The sequence below is a fragment of the Staurois parvus genome, unplaced genomic scaffold, assembly GCF_062004578.1.
Source record: "Staurois parvus isolate SC_StPar_1 unplaced genomic scaffold, SC_StPar_1.0 ptg000365l, whole genome shotgun sequence".
In the NCBI taxonomy this organism is placed as follows: Eukaryota; Metazoa; Chordata; class Amphibia; order Anura; family Ranidae; genus Staurois; species Staurois parvus.
Window position 1 is genome coordinate 8013383 of NW_028318161.1, and position 20268 is coordinate 8033650.

The 20268-nt window shown below is 43.3% G+C and overlaps 1 protein-coding gene across 1 annotated transcript in view; it reads right to left on the minus strand.

Annotated features, from left to right (window-relative positions):
* Nucleotides 1–1294: 1294 nt before the first annotated feature.
* The window catches only part of LOC149456323 (uncharacterized), a 52795-nt gene continuing 33821 nt past the window's right edge, over nt 1295–20268 (minus strand). The window contains exon 11 of the mRNA XM_089685168.1: nt 1295–2010. Coding sequence (XP_089541294.1) covers nt 1437–2010 — 574 coding nt within the window. The 3' untranslated portion in view covers nt 1295–1436. The remainder of the gene's footprint in view (nt 2011–20268) is intronic.

Consider the following 20268-nt stretch of genomic DNA (forward strand, 5'->3'; position numbering starts at 1 on the left):
ACTACTTGGATGTGACCACCCTAGGCATAAGAATAAAACAGCAGTGAATAAGAACAGCATATATAGCAGTACAATGTAATAAATCCTATTATGGTGTTAGATCTGGTCAGATCCATAGAGTGATAGCCATTGGTTAACGGTGCAAGTAAGAGGTTCAATTGAACCTAAACAGGTGCTATTGATTCTCCCCCGTCTGGGGATTAACTCAAGCAGAGTATACGTGATATTTCAGACACAATGAATCCCTATGCAGGGATAAATATAAAGGTGATAAGTGATCACTCAGTTAACAAACCACAATAAGATAACAATGTCCATAACAAACTGACAAAGTGCTACATGGCCAAATTAATTGGCCATGCCTGCTCCTGTGTTGGTGCAAGTGGTGAAATGAGAATCCTACACGGCAGGCATGCGTGCTCACTTTCCCGCTGCGACCCACAGGGGCCAAAACGCCTTTCGGATCACCCTGGATCCTGCACACAATCTCCGGTAGGATAGGTTCCACAGCCCCTACTGGTCTCTCCTTCACTCTCGCTTATTCCTCCATCCACATGTGTCAGTGTATATGCCCATATATGCACATCCTCGAGATTAGCCAAGTCCAACTCTGGCTGTTTGGCAGCTCCCAGCACACATACAACACTCCAACAGGTCCTTCTCAAGAACTCTTACTCTACACCTAGGTGGTGCAGGGTGAAATGTCCTGATATTGTGTAGACATGTCTAGGAGATAGGTGGGGGTTGTTCATTGTTTAATGCCATGTGGTTGTATCCCATTGTTTTATTGTGTGTCTTGCTTGGAAGCAAACTATTATGGGATGTATGTGTTTGTGTACTGGCTTGGTGGGGGGTGTTTCCAGCAGCCCTTCCCCCTGATGGGACTGCCTGCTGATGTGTTTCTTGTTACTGGGTGTGTATTGCTGTATATATATCTTGTATCTATGTTAAAATAAAGCAGTCTATTTCCTGGTTTTGTTCAAAAGTGGTGTCTGTGGTTTGTGTTCGGACAGGGAAGCGGGAGTCTAACGGAAATACCCTAGTGCAGTCGAGGTCCAGTTCTGTTACATTCATTTACATTTTCTTGTGAATGCCTACAAGTACCGTCAGCCGCAACGGCTGATAGTTTGTAGTTTACAATTAACTTAATTGATTTTTCCTTCTCTCAGGCAACTGCTTGCCCACCTGTACGAATTTTGAGCAGACAGCTATACTGAGGGTCTGCAGGAGCCTGTTGATTGCAGGGGCAATGCTCTGCAGGCTCCTTTTAGAAAAACAAAATAATAAATTAACATTTTGTTGCCTGCAAAAATATGTGCATTTATTTTCCTTTTTGAAAAGGTGAACTCAGTCTTTAAGCAATGAAACATATTTTGCCATTGTTGCACCCTAAGTAGAAATCTTCTAATGCCATAAATACATTTTCTCTACTTGTACTAAACCACAAAGTCATCTTTATCTGTGTGCTTTAGCGTTAGTATTTTCTGTATTGCTGCCATGATTCCTTCACTGATATGGTTGTTATCTAAGCTTATAGTTTTAAGTGCCATGTCTGTAGTGGATGACAGACTTTCTGCAATGGCTCCTCCCCCTTCCTCTCCGATGTCATTGCCATCCAGGTCAATAGTGACAAGGGACCGATTTACATGTATAACTTCTGCTACCAGTCTGGCTCCACTGTCACCGAGGCCATTCTCATCCAAAAGGAGGTGGGTGAGGTTTGTGTTTATTTTTAGTGCATCAAACAGTTCCTGCCAGGCGGCGGGAGCTTGTACAGCGATATGGGCCAGGCCAAGGTGTTTTAGGAATGGGTTCAGCTTTAGATATTCTGCCACGGTTCTGAGTGCTTCAGCGCTCAAGTGATTTCCTCCAATGTCCAGTTCTGACAGCTGAACAAATGGTATGCTGTATGATAAGTTGGTATCCATCTGCTGCTGTGTAATCAGAATCTCTGATAGGCCACACAGAAGACTCTTTATACCTTTATCTCCTAACTGATTCCCATATAATCTGCAGAGGAAGAGCAAATGATTTAATTGTTACAGTGTTACTGTGTAAAATCACAATGCTATGCTTTATATTTGTTTCCAGTACATTTCACCATTCTATGTTGTTAACATCATGCAACATTGCTTCAAAAGGCATAAAAAACACCACAGCTCTCTAATATGCATGCATTGCCATGAAAATTTCACGTATTTTACGTACATATTTGACATGCATTTAAATGACTTTCTTAATGTATGTGCACGGTATTGCATGTAAATATACACCAGAACATGTATATTTAAAACATTGTAACATTGAACTTGTTTGTTTTATTTATTGCATCTGCCTACTGCCTCAACATGAACTCCTCTACAGTTGTAATGATGAACCAACAATATCTTCATTGTCCTCCGTGAAAGATTTTTAAACAATCTTCAGTTTCAGTGATGTGTTTTAGCTAATAAACTCTCAACATCAAAGGCAGAAAGGACACGGCTTTGCTTGAGCTGTCTGCCCAACAACATGCAGGAATGTTTTAAATATTTGGGGGATAGGTGGGTTAACAGAGGAATATGGTTTATAGGGGATTATGAATAGAAGATTATATCATGAAAATGTATGCCTTTATCGGGAGTAGAACATTTATTTATATATTTATTTTGACACAGCAGGCATGTACATTCTTACTTTCATAATCAAAAATGGAGCGCTATTCAAATGATTTAAATACTAATATCTAATAAAACAACAGTAAATGTAATAAAATCAAGAACGTGCACTATAGAGCACTAGGGTAAATGTGATAACAGCGTCTCACTATGACGCATAAGGTGCAATTGTGACAAATTATAAACATAAATAGAAAACATCCAATATATATATATATATATATATATATATATATATATATAAATGGTGAACTCCGTGATTCCAGTGGATAGGAAAATGAGTGTATATTGCACTAACCAGAAAGCGCAATTATAAGCACATTTGAGTAAATAAACCATTCCTGGTCATCAGTATTCTAAGGGTAACCTCGGGGATCATCTGGCATTTGTCTGCACATCAGTTGATCATCCGGCTCATCTGGCAGTAAACAGAAACAAAGATGGCCGCCAGCCTTCCTCGTGGCCCGTGTGGCGTGACATTACTGGCTTGGCTCCTCTAATGCGTTTCGTGCTCATGCATTTTTTCAAAGGGAGTGTTCCATAGCCAGGAGGTTACTTTTATATGGTGCCGCGCGCATGCACGGTTCGGCAATTAGTCGCCATATTGGTGTAGTCGCGCATGCGTAGTAAGTCTGAAGACGGCCGTATTAGTGGCGGAATTCGATAAAGCAACAAGGGTGAAAGCAGCTAATGCTAAATATCAGAACAATCGGTTACCATTATTAAATATATTGGAGCAATAAGGTAAACTCACAATATGGGACCAAAAATAACAAGGATAACTCATCCCAATGACATAAGGTTGAGGTTAAAAATACGTCCGGATTAAGATAAACCGGAAGTAACAGGGCCTCCATTTTCTTGAGGTCCTACAACATAACGATGTCTATTGCTAAAGGATCAGAATAGACAAATTAATATGTGATTATTGGTAATATGTATCCCCAATGATAAATATAGTTATAAGGTGCGTATCTCCCTTGTTAAAAGTTACAAGTTACAATAGTAAATCTTTAATAAAAACATAATAAGACAATAATATCCTTAAAATCGTATACATATACAAAATTATAGAATATGATAAAAACGAAATCCAGATGTGTACCAACGTGTGTATATATAAAAAAGAAAACGTAAGATAAAATAAACATAATATAAATATGAATCCAAATATGACCATAGGTGAAATAAAAATCTCAAAAATATGTATGATAAGTAGGATAAAAATAAGAACACTCAAATGAGGGAAAATATTTAAAAGGTAATAATTAAAAAGTAAAAATAAAATAAGATAAGGCACTGGGATATATAGAAAGTCAAGTAAACAGATAAATCATAAAAATCGGAGACAGCTCAAAAATTAAAATAAAAATATAAAAATGAAAGACCAGTATACATATGAATGAGGGAGGTAAAATGTTAGAAAGTCTACACATATGTGAAATATAAATATTAGCTTGTGTCGATGAAACAATTTATGTCAAGATCGTCATTCAAGCCTTGTGGAACAAGTGAGTGTAGTTCAAAAATCCACTTTGTTTCCATCATGGATACAGTTCTACATTTGTGCATTCCTCTCCAGTGTTGCTTGATATCAGTGCCCACGAATTTTAGACAGGATGGGTTCCTATTATGGAAATCACAGAAATGCTTTGAGAGGGAATGTTCTTTATATCCTCTTTTGATGTTATATAAATGCTCCCTCAATCTGTCTCTGATTCTTCTAGTTGTTCTTCCAATGTACTGTTTGCCACAAGAGCATTCCAAAAGGTAAACCACGTACATGCTGTTGCAGGTAATGAGTGACCTTATATCATACATCTTTCCTGTCACATAAGAGCAAAAGTGTGATTTTTTTTTATGAATTCCATTGTGAAGACATAACATGAATCTGTTGCATGGGTAAAAGCCTTTAAGGCCAAAACCAAATGATATATGTTTAGGGGGGTTGACCACATGTGGGGCTAGGGTGTGCCTTAACGAAGGTGCTTTGCGATATGTGATTGCAAGGGAATTCCCGTGAGACGGCTGGTGAATAGACGTGCCCATGTGCACAGAAATGCACGATCACACACGCGCAGGATGAAGATTGGCGCCAGACGGACTATTTAAAAGGTGCCTGTGCTGAGTGCTGACTGGTCTTCAGCTCCCCCGTGTCCTGCTTGTTCCTGTGTGATTCCCTTGTTGCTGACCCAGCTTGTTCCTCACCTGACTCTGAGTGCTCTCTTGATTGATACTGGTTCTTGACTTCGGCTCTGCTCCTGACTTCGGCTTTGCTTCTGTACCTTGCTGTCCGCCTGTTGATGACCCTGGCTATTCCTATGACTGCTCCTGTCTCTTCCTCTCGCTTCCTGCCTTGCTCTGGTGCACATCTGGCGATCTACAAAACCAGCTCTGCATGTTACCACTGTGCCTGAATCAGAGGATCATCAGTCTTCCAAGGTCATCATCTACAAGAGCTGCAAACAACAACTACTGGCGCTCTTGTTCCCCTGGGTCCTAGACTACCTCTGTTCCAACTCCAGTGGGGTCAGGGCTAGTGACACAAGTGAGGCCGACCTCGTCATTTCAGTCTCCCATCAGGTACGTGACAGTACCAGTCAGCCAATGATGGAGTCTGAAAGGGAATCCTCTGCAATGGGGGACATCTGTCAATCAGTCTCTGCCTTATCTTATTTGGTGCAAAGTCTGCAAAGAAACCTTGAGCATCTGGAGAGTCAACTACCACCCTAGTCTAATGCCTCCACAGCCACAGGGTTCTCTGCAGTCTCAGTACTCAGACAGAGCTCAGTATGATTCTTGGACCTTCTCCCCTACCGGAACCCCGGGTGCCAACACCTGAGCTTTTCGCAGGAGACCGCAGGAAGTTCCGAACCTTTCGCAACTCCTGCGAGCTATATTTTTCCCTGCTTCCAAGAACTTTTGCATCACAAAGCACCAAAGTGGGATTCATTATCTCACTCCTTAAGAATGAACCCCAATCCTGGGCATACCACCTTTGTGAGCATGACTTGGCTCTAACTTCGATGGACACGTTTTTCTCAGCAATGTCACAGCTCTATGCTGATCCCAAGCTACAGCACGGCCAAAGGCCTATAGAGGAATATGTTACTGAGTTCCGTATATGGAGTTCCGACACTCAATGGAATGAGTCTGCTCTCCGCTACCAGTTCCGCCTTGGCCTTTTTAACACCCTGAAAGATGAGCTTGCCCGAGTGGGGGTACCAACCAGGCTAGAATTCTCTAATATTTCTAGTCATTCTCCGCATACCATGGCTAAAAGCACACAACCCATCTATCAATTGGTTGTCTGGGGAGATCCTTTTCCCCTCCGAATACTGCCTGAACCACTGCATTCCTAAGGAACCAGGTACAGCAACTCCTCTGCTTATTATTCAACCTGACTCTGAGACAATGAAACTCGTTCCTGTTGCTTACCATGATTACCTGGATGTATTTAACAAGAAGAGTGCCAATGCTCTTCCTCCACACCGCTCTTATGATTGTCCTATTGAGCTTCTGCCGGTGCCGAAATTCCTTTTGGGCGAATTTACCCCCTATCCGAATTAGAATTAGAGGTCCTCCGGAGTTATATTGATGAGAGGTTGGAAAAAGGGTTTATTTGGCCCTCTACTTCACCAGCGGGAGCTGGCATTTTCTTTGTCGAGAAGAAGGATCATACCCTCCAACCTTGTGTTGACTATCGTGATCTGAATAAAATAACTGTCAACAATCACTATCCTCGTCCTCTAACTCCTGAATTATTCCAAAGGCTACGAGAGGCATGTGTCTTTTCAAAACTGGATCTGAGGGGCGCTTACAATTTAGTTAGAATTTGCGAAGGGGATGAATGGAAGACTGCCTTTCGAACACGCTTTGGGCATTTTGAGTACCTGGTGATGCCCTTTGATCTCTGTAATGCCCCAGCAACATTCCAACACTTTGTGAATGATATATTTCGGGACTTTCTTGATCTGTTTATTATCGTTTACTTGGATGACATCCTAGTCTTTTCCAGCTCAATGGAACAACACCGGGATCATGTAAAGAAAATTCTGGAGAGATTACGCCAACATCACCTCTATGCCAAAGCTGAGAAATGTGAGCTCGAGAAACGTACTATTCAGTTCCTCGGACTTGTGATCACTCCTGGTGGCATTGCTATGGATCCCCAAAAGGTGACCTCCCTACTAGAATGGCCCATTCCAAAGGACAGGAAAGCAGTGCAATGTTTTGTGAGCTTCACAAACTTTTACAGAAAGTTTATTAAGAACTTTTCAGGGATCATTGCACCAGTGACACAGCTAACTAGGCAACATGTTACTTTCAGGTGGACTCCTGAGGCTCAAGTCGCCTTTGAACAATTAAAGACTTTGTTCACCTCTGCACCTATCCTGAAGTACCCAGATCCTGCTTTAGCCTTTGTCTTAGAAGTAGACGCTTCTGAAAATGCTGTGGGAGCCATATTGTCACAACGACAGGGACTCAAATCCATTCTGCACCCCGTTGCTTTCTTCTTTAGAAAGCTAAATGCCTCTGAAAGGAATTATGACGTAGGAGACAGAGAGCTATTGGCCATCAAGGCAGCACTTGAAGAATGGCGCTACTTACTAGAGGGAGCTTCCCATCCTATCCTCATTTTCACGGATCATAAGAATCTAGAATACTTGAGAACGGCAAAACGTCTAAGGCCATGACAGGCAAGATGGGCACTGTTCTTCTCCTGCTTTGTCTTTTATGTAACATACCATCCAGGATCAAAGAAGGTAAGCCAGATGCACTCTCACGTATGTTTCACAATCCAAATATACAATCTGAACCTGACACGATTCTGCCAGCTAAGAATTTCTTACTTTTGCAAACCGACCTTGTAGCACAAATAAGAGAAGTGGTGGATGATCATCCACCCCCCTTAGAGATGCATCTTCAGCTAAGAGATGGTCTGTATCTTCACAAGGAACAAATTTTCGTACCGGAACAACTCAGGACTCTCATCCTCAAAAGATGTCATGATCACCCTTTAGCGGGTCACTTTGGGATCCACAAGACCTCAGATTTGGTCTCCCGTTCCTTTTGGTGGCCAAACTCGCTGAAAGACTGCCAGAACTATGTTAGATCTTGCTCCGTATGTCTTCGAAACAAATCTGATAAAGCCAAGACCTGGGGCCTATTGGAATCTCTGCCAGTACCTGAAAAACCATGGAGTATGATTTCTATGGATTGGATTGTTGAGCTCCCCCCGTCTGAGGGATTCACCACTATTTTTGTAGTGGTTGACCGCCTATCAAAAATGGCCCACTTCGTTCCCTTGAAAGGGACTCCTTCTGCCGCTGAAACTGCTTCTGCCTTCATCAGAGAGATGGTAAGATTGCATGGTGTTCCTAACAACATAGTCTCCGATCGAGGAGTACAGTTTACGTCTAAATTCTGGAAAGCTCTGTGTGAGGCATTAGAGATCGAACTACGCTTCTCTTCCGCATACCACCCACAAACAAATGGACAAACCAGTCTCTGGAACAATATCTCCGATGTTTCTCATCATATTTGCAGGATGACTGGGTATCTCTCCTTCCATTAGCGGAATTTGCATACAACAACTCCATTCACTCTGCTACCAGTCTCCTTTTTACTCCAACTATGGATATCAACCCTCCTTTCTTCCTGAAATTCCGGTGGAACCTGCTGTCCCGGCAGTACAGGAAAGGATGGATTTCCTCAGTAGGAATGGTCAAGTACTGCAAAAGACTATTTTAGAAGCTCAAGCGAGTAACAAAAAGTTCTTTGACAGAAAGAGAAGGGGCAACCTAAATCTGAAACCAGGAGATAAAGTCTGGTTATCTACGACAAACCTAAAATTGAACTGTCCTTCTTCAAGGAAGCTTGGTCCAAGGTACCTGGGACCATTTACTATTAAGAGAAAAATTAACCCTGTTGCTTGTATATTTGCTACCTACAAATATGAAGATTCATCCGGTTTTCCATATCTACCTGTTAAAACCACATATTCCAAGTGGATTTCCCAATCGAGATCCGGAGACTCCTGCTCCACTGCTGGTCGAAGGTAATGAAGAATACGAGGTGGAGGCTATCCTGGATTGTAGAAAGAGGGGAGGTCATACCCAGTTTCTCATCAAATGGAAAGGCTATGATCCAGAGGATAATTCCTGGGAACCATCCGCTAATGTCCATGTTCCACGGTTAGTTCAAGCCTATCTCCATCTTCACCCTGAAAAACGAGCCTTAGTGGGCAATGTAAGGGAATTCCCGTGAGACGGCTGGTGAATAGTCGTGCGCATGTGCACAGAAATTACACGATCACGCACGATGAAGATTGGCGCCAGACGGACTATTTAAAAGGTGCCTTTGCCTGTGCTGAGTGCTGACTGGTCTTCATCTCCCCCGTGTCCTGCTTGTTCCTGTGTGATTCCCTTGTTGCTGACCCGGCTTGTTCCTCACCTGACTCTGAGTGCTCTCTTGATTGATACTGGTTTCTGACTTCGGCTTTGCTTCTGATTCTGTACCTTGCTGTCCGCCTGTTGATGACCCTGGCTATTCCTATGACACTGCTCCTGTCTCTTCCTCTCGCTTCCTGCCTTGCTCTGGTGCACACCTGGCGATCTACAAAACCAGCTCTGCATGTTACCACTGTGCCTGAATCAGAGGATCATCAGTCTTCCAAGGTCATCATCTACTATAGCTGCAAACAACTACTGGCACTCTTGTTCCCCTGGGTCCTAGACTCCCTCTGTTCCAACTTCAGTGGGTCAGGGCTAGTGACACAAGTGAGGCCGACCTCGTCATTTCAGTCTCCCATCAGGTACGTGACAATGATCTTCGGATGGTCCGGTAAAGCATTACCTAATACAGGGTCATTCTTAAGGATGGCCCAATTCTTTTTGATGATTTTAGCGACCTCCTTATATTGTACAGAGAGGTTCGTGATAAAGGGGCAAAACTTATTCGGTTTGGAGGTATCTTTGCGGGCAAAGAGATCATCTCTATTCAAGTCGCAAACTTCTCTAATTTCTCTATCAAGAATAGCTGAGTCATACAAAATCTTCCTTCATGTCGCAATTTCTGCGTAAGCGGAGGAATTGTCCCTTTGGAATACTGCTTCACCAACTAGGATGATGCCAGCTGGCCATAGGGATATAACTATTTTTATCTGTGGTCTTAAAAAAGGTTTTGGTAAAAATCCCAGTGCCATTGTTAAAAAGGGTGAGATCTAAAAAGTTGATTTCACTATAGTCATATTGGTAGGTAAGTTTAATATTTAAATCATTAAAAATAAGGGTAGTGAAAAAATTGATAAGGGAGAATTCATCTCCCTGCCAAAGTAAAAGTACAGTTGTGTTCAAAATAATAGCAGTCAGACATCACTAACCTGATCAATCACTGTTTTTGGTAGAAATTATATTTCTACATGGCAAATAATTTGCTAGCAGGTGTAGTAGAGTAATAGAAATCCAACAGACCCAACAGTCATGACATGCATGCTGCTTATTCTGTGTAATTGAATCACTAATTGAAAGTGGCATGTTCAAAATAATAGCAGTGTGGAGTTCTATTAGTGAGGTCATTCATTCTTTGAAAAACAGGTGGCAATTATTGCCCTTATTTAAGGAAGGAATGCAGCAAATGTTGTACATGCTGGTTACAGTGCATTTCTCCCTGAAATTCTGAAGGAAAATGGGTCGTTCCAGTCATTGTTCAGAAGAACAGCGTACCTTGATTAAAACGTTGATTGGAGGAGTGCGCATGCGCGGCCGGCGGGAAGAACATGTCCCGCTGAGGCTCCGTCTCCCCGTCGGGTGACAGTGCCTGGAAGCAGCGGGTCCCGGCCCGCAATACACAAGGAGGGGACCCGGTCCCTGTGGCAATCCTTCCAGGGTCTGATCCGCCCTGGTCTGAGGCGGATCCTCCGCGGCAAGTCGGAGAAATCCAACAAGGGACTCCGTCCCTGCAGTGAGCCGTCTATAGGCCCGCCCACCGCTGCCCACGCTACACGGAGGCAGAGGAGAGAGAGCAGGGGGGGCTGAGATAAGAATAACAGCCCCCCCCCATTAAAAGCTGCAATATGGTCAAAGGGGCACCCCGGCACCAGGTCCCCCCATCCACCGTGAGCTAGGACAATGCACTGCGGACCTAGAACAGAGGGTGGACGGTCTTGACGCCTCACTTCAGACGCATACGGATGACCTTGATCTCCTGCGTGACGAAAACGCAACTTTATTGACACGACTAGAGGACTTTGAAAACCGAGCACGGCGCTCAAATCTACGTATCCGTGGCCTTCCGGAAACGATCGTTGATGTTTAATCAACGATAACAGCTCTGTTCCAAGAGCTTGCCCCAGCTATCCCAATCGATAGATTGGAATTGGATAGAGTTCACAGGGCGTTAGCACCACGACGCAATGACGGTCCGCCACGTGACATTATAGCCAAGCTTCACTTTTTCCGTACCAAGGAGCAACTTCTACAAGCTGCCCGTAACGCAGAATCTCTACAGTTCCAAGGTCATACCTACCAATTATTCCAGGATCTATGCCCCACAACCATCGCCAAGCGCAGGGCTATGAAACCTCACCTACAAGTACTTCAACAACATGCAATACAATATAGGTGGAGCTTCCCTTTGGCAGTGCGATTCCGACACCAGTCTCGGGATTACACCTGCAAGACTCCGGAGGACCTTTTAGACACCCTGCGGACCCTGCAACTACATCCCCCAGCGACACCTTCAGAAAGCGCCAAGCGGAGGTCCACATCCAGCTCGCCGCGGAAGTCCTTCCCCGCGCGTACAACTGAAGGTCAATTCAACTTCCACAAGAGAGGGCGTTTTTCGTCTCCAGGCCTTTCCTCACAAGATACCATGGACTGAACTATGTCCCACGTTTATCCTTCTTTTTCCCCCCTATTTTTGCCGCACACACCATACGATATATTCTTTTGGTTATCATTATCATCACGGTTAACACCGTTAATATTCTCTCTCCCTCTACCCATTAAATCTTGGATTGCCCCACAACATGGGGATTGTTCTGCACCCCCCCTCCTGGGTTCCATATTAGTTTATATCTGGGAGCCTAGGCTTTGACGGCATGCGATGTCGTACCCCGGCACCCATGAGGTTTCACTTGCACTACTAGTGCCGTCTGAGTCTGGGATGCCCTGATTTTTTCGAATGTTTCTTTTTTTTTAATATACCTGTTTTTTCTACCGGGACCTTGCCATCATTTAATAATTACATTGCTGTCACCCTTACGGTCCGCGTACCTGCACACTCCACCTTAGCCCCTGTGTTATTGGTTATTTAATAACACTTGGGCTACTATTGCTCCCTAGATCACCCTGATCCAGGGTGTCCTTGGGAGCCCACCATTTTAGGCCTTAAATGGCCTCCTACACCCCTTCTTTCCTATTACCTCTCTCCTACCGTACCCCTCTTCCCTCCCTCCAACATGACTCCATGACCTTGCACAACATACTCCGCAACAATCTTATCCCCCGCAGTAATCGTCAGGCTCCACCCTGGGCGGTGATGCCATGCTATCCAAACCACTATGCACTTTCCCCATGGGCTCATTAAATGTCCTTACCCTGAATGTTCAGGGCCTCAATATCCCGCAGAAACGTAATAAGGCTTTCCAAACCTTCGCTACACTTAAAGCCCACGTGGTCTGTCTTCAGGAAACACACTTTACTACCAACTCCACTCCTAAGTTTTTTGGTCCTCGATATCCTCAGGTCTATACAGCCTCTGCCACCGCCAAACGTAGGGGGGTACTGATTGCCTTCCATCGCGCAACACCTTTCACGCCATGCACCGAAATCAAAGACCCGGAGGGTCGTTACCTCCTGTTAGTAGGGCAACTCCTTGACGTAGATGTCACCATTGTTGCATACTATGCCCCAAACCAAGACCCTTTACCATTCCTTTCACACATACTCTCGGTTATAGACCACCATAAACGCGGAACTTTAATTGTTGGCGGAGACTCTAACAGTGTAATATATCCCTTTCTCGACAAATCTCCTCAACCATCTCCTATCCCTGCTTCTAAACAAACCTTCCAATCCATACTACAACGTTATTCTTTGATAGACTCATGGCGAGAACTCAACCCGACCAAACGAACGCCAATACACCTTCTATTCTCACCCCCATCGGTCATTCTCTAGGATAGATGATATTTTCGTCACCACCGCCTCTTCCCCCCGGCTTTTGACTTCTGAAATAATTCCCATCCCCTGGTCTGACCATTGCGCCGTGTTCACATCTATGGCTTCGTTGGCCCCATCCCCCGCTGAATCCTCTTGGATCATTAATGATAACTTGCTTGCAAACCCAGCTCACTGTCTAGAAATAGAAGCAGCCCTTAAAGACTATTTTTCTCTTAATCAGTCACCTGATATTTCCCCTCTCCTGCTATGGGAAGCGCACAAACCGGTATTGCGAGGGTGTTGCATTAGCAAAGCATCCTTCTTAAATAAAACCAAAAGGCAACAACGTCTCCTACTGGAGCAAACCTATGATCGTTCTCATCAAGCCTTCCAGGCGGCTCCTACGCCTGCCAACCGTGAAGCCCTGGAGCGATCTAGATTGGCCCTAGATCTCTTTCTCACAGACCAAGCGGAACTCTCACTCCGTAGATCTAGGCACAAATACTATACTAGGGCAAATAAACCCAACACATTCCTGGCTCTCTCACTTCGCAGGCTCGACCAGCTCACTAAACCTATCAGGATACGCACCTCCTCTGGCAACCTCACTAGTAACCCGGAACACATTCTACGGACGTTCCATAAACACTTGTCACAGCTTTACTCCTCTTCCACACCTTTCGACCCCGCACAACCTGATACCCTTTTAACTTCCATTTCTTTCCCGAAACTCTCAGAGTGCCAGTTGGTGGCACTTGAACGACCCATCTCCCCAGCCGAAACCTTAGACGCTATTAAAAGTCTAAAGCTACGTAAACGCCCAGGGCCAGATGGCTTCTCAACCACTTACTATAAAAAATTTGCTCATCTCCTCACACCTATCCTCACTAATGCTTTTAACGCTTTACTATCTGGCCAAATCTTCAATCATGAAACAGTGCAAGCGAACATTTCAATGATCCCAAAGCCGAATTCTGATGACACGCAGTGGTCCAATTATAGGCCAATCTCTCTCCTTAACATTGACATCAAACTGCTAGCAAAAGTCCTTTCTTCACGTCTTAACCTGTATATTGGCTCTCTAATTCATAATGACCAAGTGGGCTTTATCCCAACTAGACAAGCGGGAGATAACATCAGACGTGCATCCCTTTTGGCAAACTTAGCAAGATCTCGTAATATTCCCACATATTTCCTGTCCCTAGATATTCGGAAAGCATTTGATACAGTCTCATGGCCATACCTCGATTATATTTTGCATCGGTGGGGTTTTGGCCCACACTTCTTAACCTGGATCTTCTCGCTGTATCGAGAGCCTTCGGCCAGAATTAGGTATCTGGGGCACAGGTCAGCTCAATTCCCGATCTCCAGAGGCACAAGACAGGGCTGCCCTCTGTCCCCCTTGCTCTTTGCTCTGGCTATAGAGCCCGTAGCCCTCTTAATTAGAGCTAACCCGGATGTCAGGGGACTCGAGATAGGGGGCACACACCATAAGTTATGTCTCTTTGCGGATGACATCTTGCTCTTTCTCACGTCTCCGTTGACTTCCTCTCCCTCCCTACTCCGGCTTCTCGAGGCGTTTGGCTCGCTTTCTGGTCTAATAATAAACCCGAATAAATCTACAGCACTCAACGTTTCTCTCCCCCCTATAGAGTTGACGCATCTGAAACAGATTTTACCATTCCCTTGGTCACAGTGTCATATCCCTTTCTTGGGAATCAAACTGACTCCTAAGTTATCAGACCTTTACGCAGCTAACTATCTTCCGATGCTAAACCACCTTTCTGCTCTTCTGTCCAAATGGTCTTCCCTCCCCCTCGCATGGCTAGGCAGAATAGCAGTTATCAAGATGTCAATCCTCCCAAAAATTCTATATCTGTTTAGAGTCCTTCCAGTCCCAGTCCCCCCTCATTACCTCCGCACACTACAGCGTCGCATCTTTTCCTATGTATGGGGCAATGCTCGCCCTCGTATACCCCGCTCCACCCTATACCGCCCTAAACTCGATGGAGGTCTAGGCCTACCCGACATCGGCAAATATTATCAAGCAGCGCATTTAGCCCAATTACCTAAATATCGTGCAACCTTTGAAATCCCTCAATGGGTTGCACTTGAATCAATAGAATGTGATCCCTTATCCACCGCTAACCTACTCTGGTTGAGGCCAATAGACCGCCGCTCTATAACCAACCCCATCACCTCTCACTTTTTATCCTTATGGGATAAACTGAAAACCCATTATCTCCTCCAATCACTACATAATCCTATGCTCTCGTTTCTACGAAACCCAGCTCTTCCCCCGGCATGGCAGACACCCCGTTTATTCAAAGCCTGGTCCTCTGCTAATTTGCTCCGTACGCATCAGTTCCTACGGAGGAATAAGTTTAAATCCTTTGCCTCGCTGCGGGAAACGCATAGCCTCCCGGCCTCCGAGATATTTAGATACTTGCAGCTACAACACTTTTACGCCCCCTACGCTACAATAACCAATCGGCCAGACACCATGTCTCTCTTTGAACGAGCGTGTTGCAAAGACCCTCATAGACGTGGGCTTATCTCCTGCTTATACTCACTCTTCACCACTTCGACCACCACGTCCCCCCCTCTATATACCCATAAATGGGAAGTGGATCTAGGTAAGAAATTCGACCCGTCTGATTGGGACCACATTTGGGCCAACACAAAATAGTCTTCGCAGAATGTTGTAGCATTGGAAACGAATTATAAAGTTTTAACCCGCTGGTACTTGGTCCCAGCGAGAATCGCAAAATTTACCCCTAATTACTCGCCCAATTGTTTCAGAGGCTGTACGGATCTGGGAACACATTACCATATATGGTGGGACTGTCCTGTAGCCCGAACCTTTTGGGATGAAATTTTCACCATGATATCTACATTTAGCACTATCACTATACGGCCCGACCCAACAACAGCCCTACTCAATCAATGCCCTCCTGGCATCTCCAACTCGCAATTCAAGCTCCTTATGCAAGTCATGACAGCGGCTAAACAGGTTATAGCGAAGTCTTGGAAATCCCCCACCCTAAGTGTCGCGGCCGTCAAAACCAGAATAACACAAGCCATGATACACACAAAGGTGGAAGCCACAGTTCTTGACACAATCCCTAAATTCCTGCGCATATGGAGCCCTTGGGTAGAGCGCTTCCTCCCGTCCAACTTTGACGAATCACTGCTTCTCCCTTGAGTTCTGTACTGTACGCCAAGGATATGGTCAATAGCCCTTCGTGCGTAGCGCATAGGGGCTGTTGTGGACTTGATGAATGTTCATGGAGTCATGGTTGTTGTTCTTCCCCTTCCCCCCCCTTCCGCCCCTGTCTGACCCCCTCAAAACTTCCCCCTATTTCTTTAATGCACTTGGGAGACATTGCTATGCTTGGCTGATACCATATTGTGATCTGTTGTTGATTTTTATTTACCTGTTTCCGTTGGAAATGTATAGGCATTAATGCCTTGACCCTCATTTATTTTATTATGTCCTACTGTCACTTTAATGCCTAGTATACATTAACGATGTCTCCTTGTTTGTGTCATTCCGGTTTATTGTTAATAAAATTGTTTGAACAAGAAAAAGTTGATTGGAGAGGGGAAAACATATAAAGAAGTGCAGAAAATGATAGGCTGCTCAGCTAAAATGATCGCAAATGCTTTAAAATGGCAACCAAAACCTGAAAGATGTGGAAGAAAGCGAAAAACTACCATTCGAATGGATAGAAGAATAGCCAAAATGGCAAGGACTCAGCCAACAATCAGCTCCACAAAGATCAAAGAAGGTCTAAAGTTACCTGTGAGTTCTGTTACAATTAGAAAACGCCTATGTGAAGCCAAGCTATCTGCAGGAAGCCCCTGCAAAGTCCCACTGTTGAAAAAAAGACGTGCTGAAGAGGTTACAATTTGCCAAAGAGCACATTGACTGGCCTAAAGAGAAATGGCGCAACATTTTGTGGACTGATGAAAGTAAGATGGTTCTTTTTGGGTCTAGTGGCCGGAGACAGTTTGTCAGACGACCCCCAAACACTGAATTCAAGCCACAGTACACTGTGAAGACAGTGAAGCATGGTTGCGCAAGCATCATGATATGGGGATGTTTCTCATACTACGGTGTTGGGCCTATTTATCGCATACCAGGGATCATGGATCAGTTTGAATACATCAGAATACTTGAAGAGGTCATGCTGCCTTATGCTGAAGAGGAAATTCCCTTTCAATGGGTGTTCCAACAAGACAATGACCCCAAACACACCAGTAAATGTGCAACATCTTGGTTCCAGACCATCAAGATTGACATTATGGAGTGGCCAGCCCAATACCCGGATCTTAATACAATAGAAAACTTGAGGGGTGACATAAAAAATGCAGTTTCTGAGGCAAAACCAAGAAATAGAGAAGAACTGTGGAATGTAGTCCAATCATCCTCGGCTGGAATACCTGTTCACAGGTGCCAGAAGTTGGTTGACTCCATGCAACACAGATGTACAGCAGTTCTCAGAAACAGTGGTTATACAACTACATATTAATTGATTCAAAGGAAAGCAAAATCTTCAAACATTTTTCAGTTTATATAGTGAATGTTTGAGTTTGTAAAGAAGAATACAAACACTGCTATTTTTTTGAACAGTCTAATATTCACTTTTCTTCAATTTTTTTTTAGTGGAACAACACAAATTTGATATATTTTTCTTCATGTTTTGATTTGGAATAGAATGTGTAGTGTTCCCAATGCAGTTTTGGATTTGAGCTTTATTTACTTTTTTCAACACACTGCTATTATTTTGAACACAACTGTATATCATCTATATGGCGCCTATAAAATATAAGGTCTGGCCAGTCCCTAGCATAGATAAGATCCTCTTCCCATCTGGACATAAAGAGGTTGGCTAAACTAGGGGCAAATTTAGCACCCATTGCTACGCCTGTCGTCTGTAAATAGTATTTATCACAAAACCAGAAGTAGTTGTGGCTCATAGCGAAATTAAGAAGCTGAAGAATGAAACTTCTCTGAGGCATTGTGATATCTGTGGCTGTATTAAGGTAAAAATTCTGCCGCAGCCATTCCATCTTCATGTTTTATGTTGCTATATAAAGCTACCACATCCGCTGTAATCAGATATGCTGGAGTGTGGAGTTTTCTCTCTTTAAAGTCTATCAATATTTGCTTGGTATCCTTAAGAAAAGCGGGGGTATTACACACCAAAGGCTGAAGAAAATAGTCAATGTATTCTCTGATCCGCGAGCACAGGGAACCTATGCCGCTTTCTATGGGCCTATCAGGAGTATTAATAGGGTCCTTGTGAACTTTAGGCAAGCCGTAGAGAATAGGTAGTCTAGGAGCAGCTGGGCAGAGATAATCTTTCTCTTTCTTGTTTATAATACCATTCTCAAAGCATCTTTTAATGATACTCCTCAGAGTCTTTATATAGGGTGCCAAAGGGTTCTTATCTAATAAGGTATAATATAAGGAGGTCGCTAAAATCACCAAAAAGAATTGGGCCATCCTTAAGAACGACCCTGTATTAGGTAATGCTTTACCGGAGATCACATATCGCAAAGCACCTTCGTTAAGGCACACCCTAGCCCCAAATGTGGTCAACCCCCCTAAACAAATATCATTTGTTTTTGGCCTTAAAGGCTTTTACCCATGCAACAGATGCATGTTATGTCTTCACAATGGAATTCATAAACTTCCGCCTGGCAGTACTAGGGCCGTTGGTTCGAATCCCAACCATGGCACCACCTGCCTGGAGTTTCCATGTTCTCCCTGTGGCTGCGTGGGTTTTCTCCGGGTACTCCGGTTTCTTCCCACACTCCAAAGACATGCTGGCAGATTAATTGGCTCCTGTCTAAATTGGCCCTAGTATGTGCATGTATGAATGTGAGTTAGGGACCTTAGATTGTACACCCCTTGAGGGTTAGGGACTGATGTGAATGTACAATATATATGTAAAGCGCTGCGTAAATTGACGGCGCTATATAAGTACCTGTAATAAATAATAAAAAAATCTATAAATTCCTTTTTCTCTAATGTGACAGGAAAGATGTATGACATAAGGTCACTCATTACCTGCAACAGCACATACGTGGTTTACCTTTTGGAATGCTCTTGTGGCAAACAGTACATTGGGAGAACAACGAGAAGACTCAGAGACAGATTGAGGGAGCATTTATATAACATCAAAAGAGGATATAAAGAACATTCCCTCTCAAAGCATTTCCGTGATATCCATAATAGGAACCCATCCTGTCTAAAATTCGTGGGCATTGATATTAACAAGCAACACTGGAGAGGAATGCAGAAACGTAGAACTGTATCCATGATGGAAACAAAGTGGATTTTTGAACTACGCTCACTTGTTCTACAAGGCTTGAATATCGATCTTGACATAAATTGTTTCATCGACGCAAGCTAATATTTATATTTCACATACGTGTAGACTTTCTAACATTTTAACTCCTTCATTCATATGTATACTGGTCTTTTATTTTTATATTTTGATTTTGATTTTTGAGCTGTCTCTGATTTTTTGTGATTTATCTGTTTACATTACTTTTTATATATCCCAGTGCCTTATCTTATTTTATTTTTACTTTTTAATTATTACCTTTTAAATATTTTCCCTCATTTGAGTGTTCTTATTTTTATCCTACTTATCATACATATTTTTGAGATTTTTATTTCACCTATGGTCATATTTGGATTCATATTTATATTATGTTTATTATGTGTTTATTTTATCTTACATGTTTTCTTTTTTATATATATACACATGTTGGTACACATCTGGATTTCGTTTTTATCATATTCTATAATTTTTATATGTGTATTATTTTAAGGATATTATTGTCTTATTATGATTTTATTAAAGATTTGCTATTGTAACTTTTAATAAGGGAGATACGCACCTTATAACTATATTTATCATTGGGGGATACATATTACCAATAATCACATATTAATTTGTCTATTCTGATCCTTTAGCAATAGACATCGTTATGTTGTAGGACCTCAAGAAAATGGAGGCCCTGTTACTTCCAGGTTATCTCAATCTGGACGTATTTTTCCTCATCCTTATGTCATCGGGATGAGTTATCCTTGTTATTTTTGGTCCCACATTGTGAGTTTACCTTATTGCTCCAATATATTTAATGATGGTAACCAATTGTTTTGATATTTAGCATTAGGTGCATTCTCCCTTGTTGCTTTATCGAATTCCGCCACTAATATGGCGATCTTCGGACTTACTACGCATGCGCGACTACACCAATATGGCGTCTAATGGCCGAACCGTGCATGCGCGCGGCACCATATAAAAGTAACCTTCTGGCTATGGCACGCTCCCTTTGAAAATGTGCATGAGCATGAAACGCGTTAGAGAGGAGCCAAGCCAGTGACGTCTTTGTTTCTGTTTACTGCCAGATGAGCCGGATGA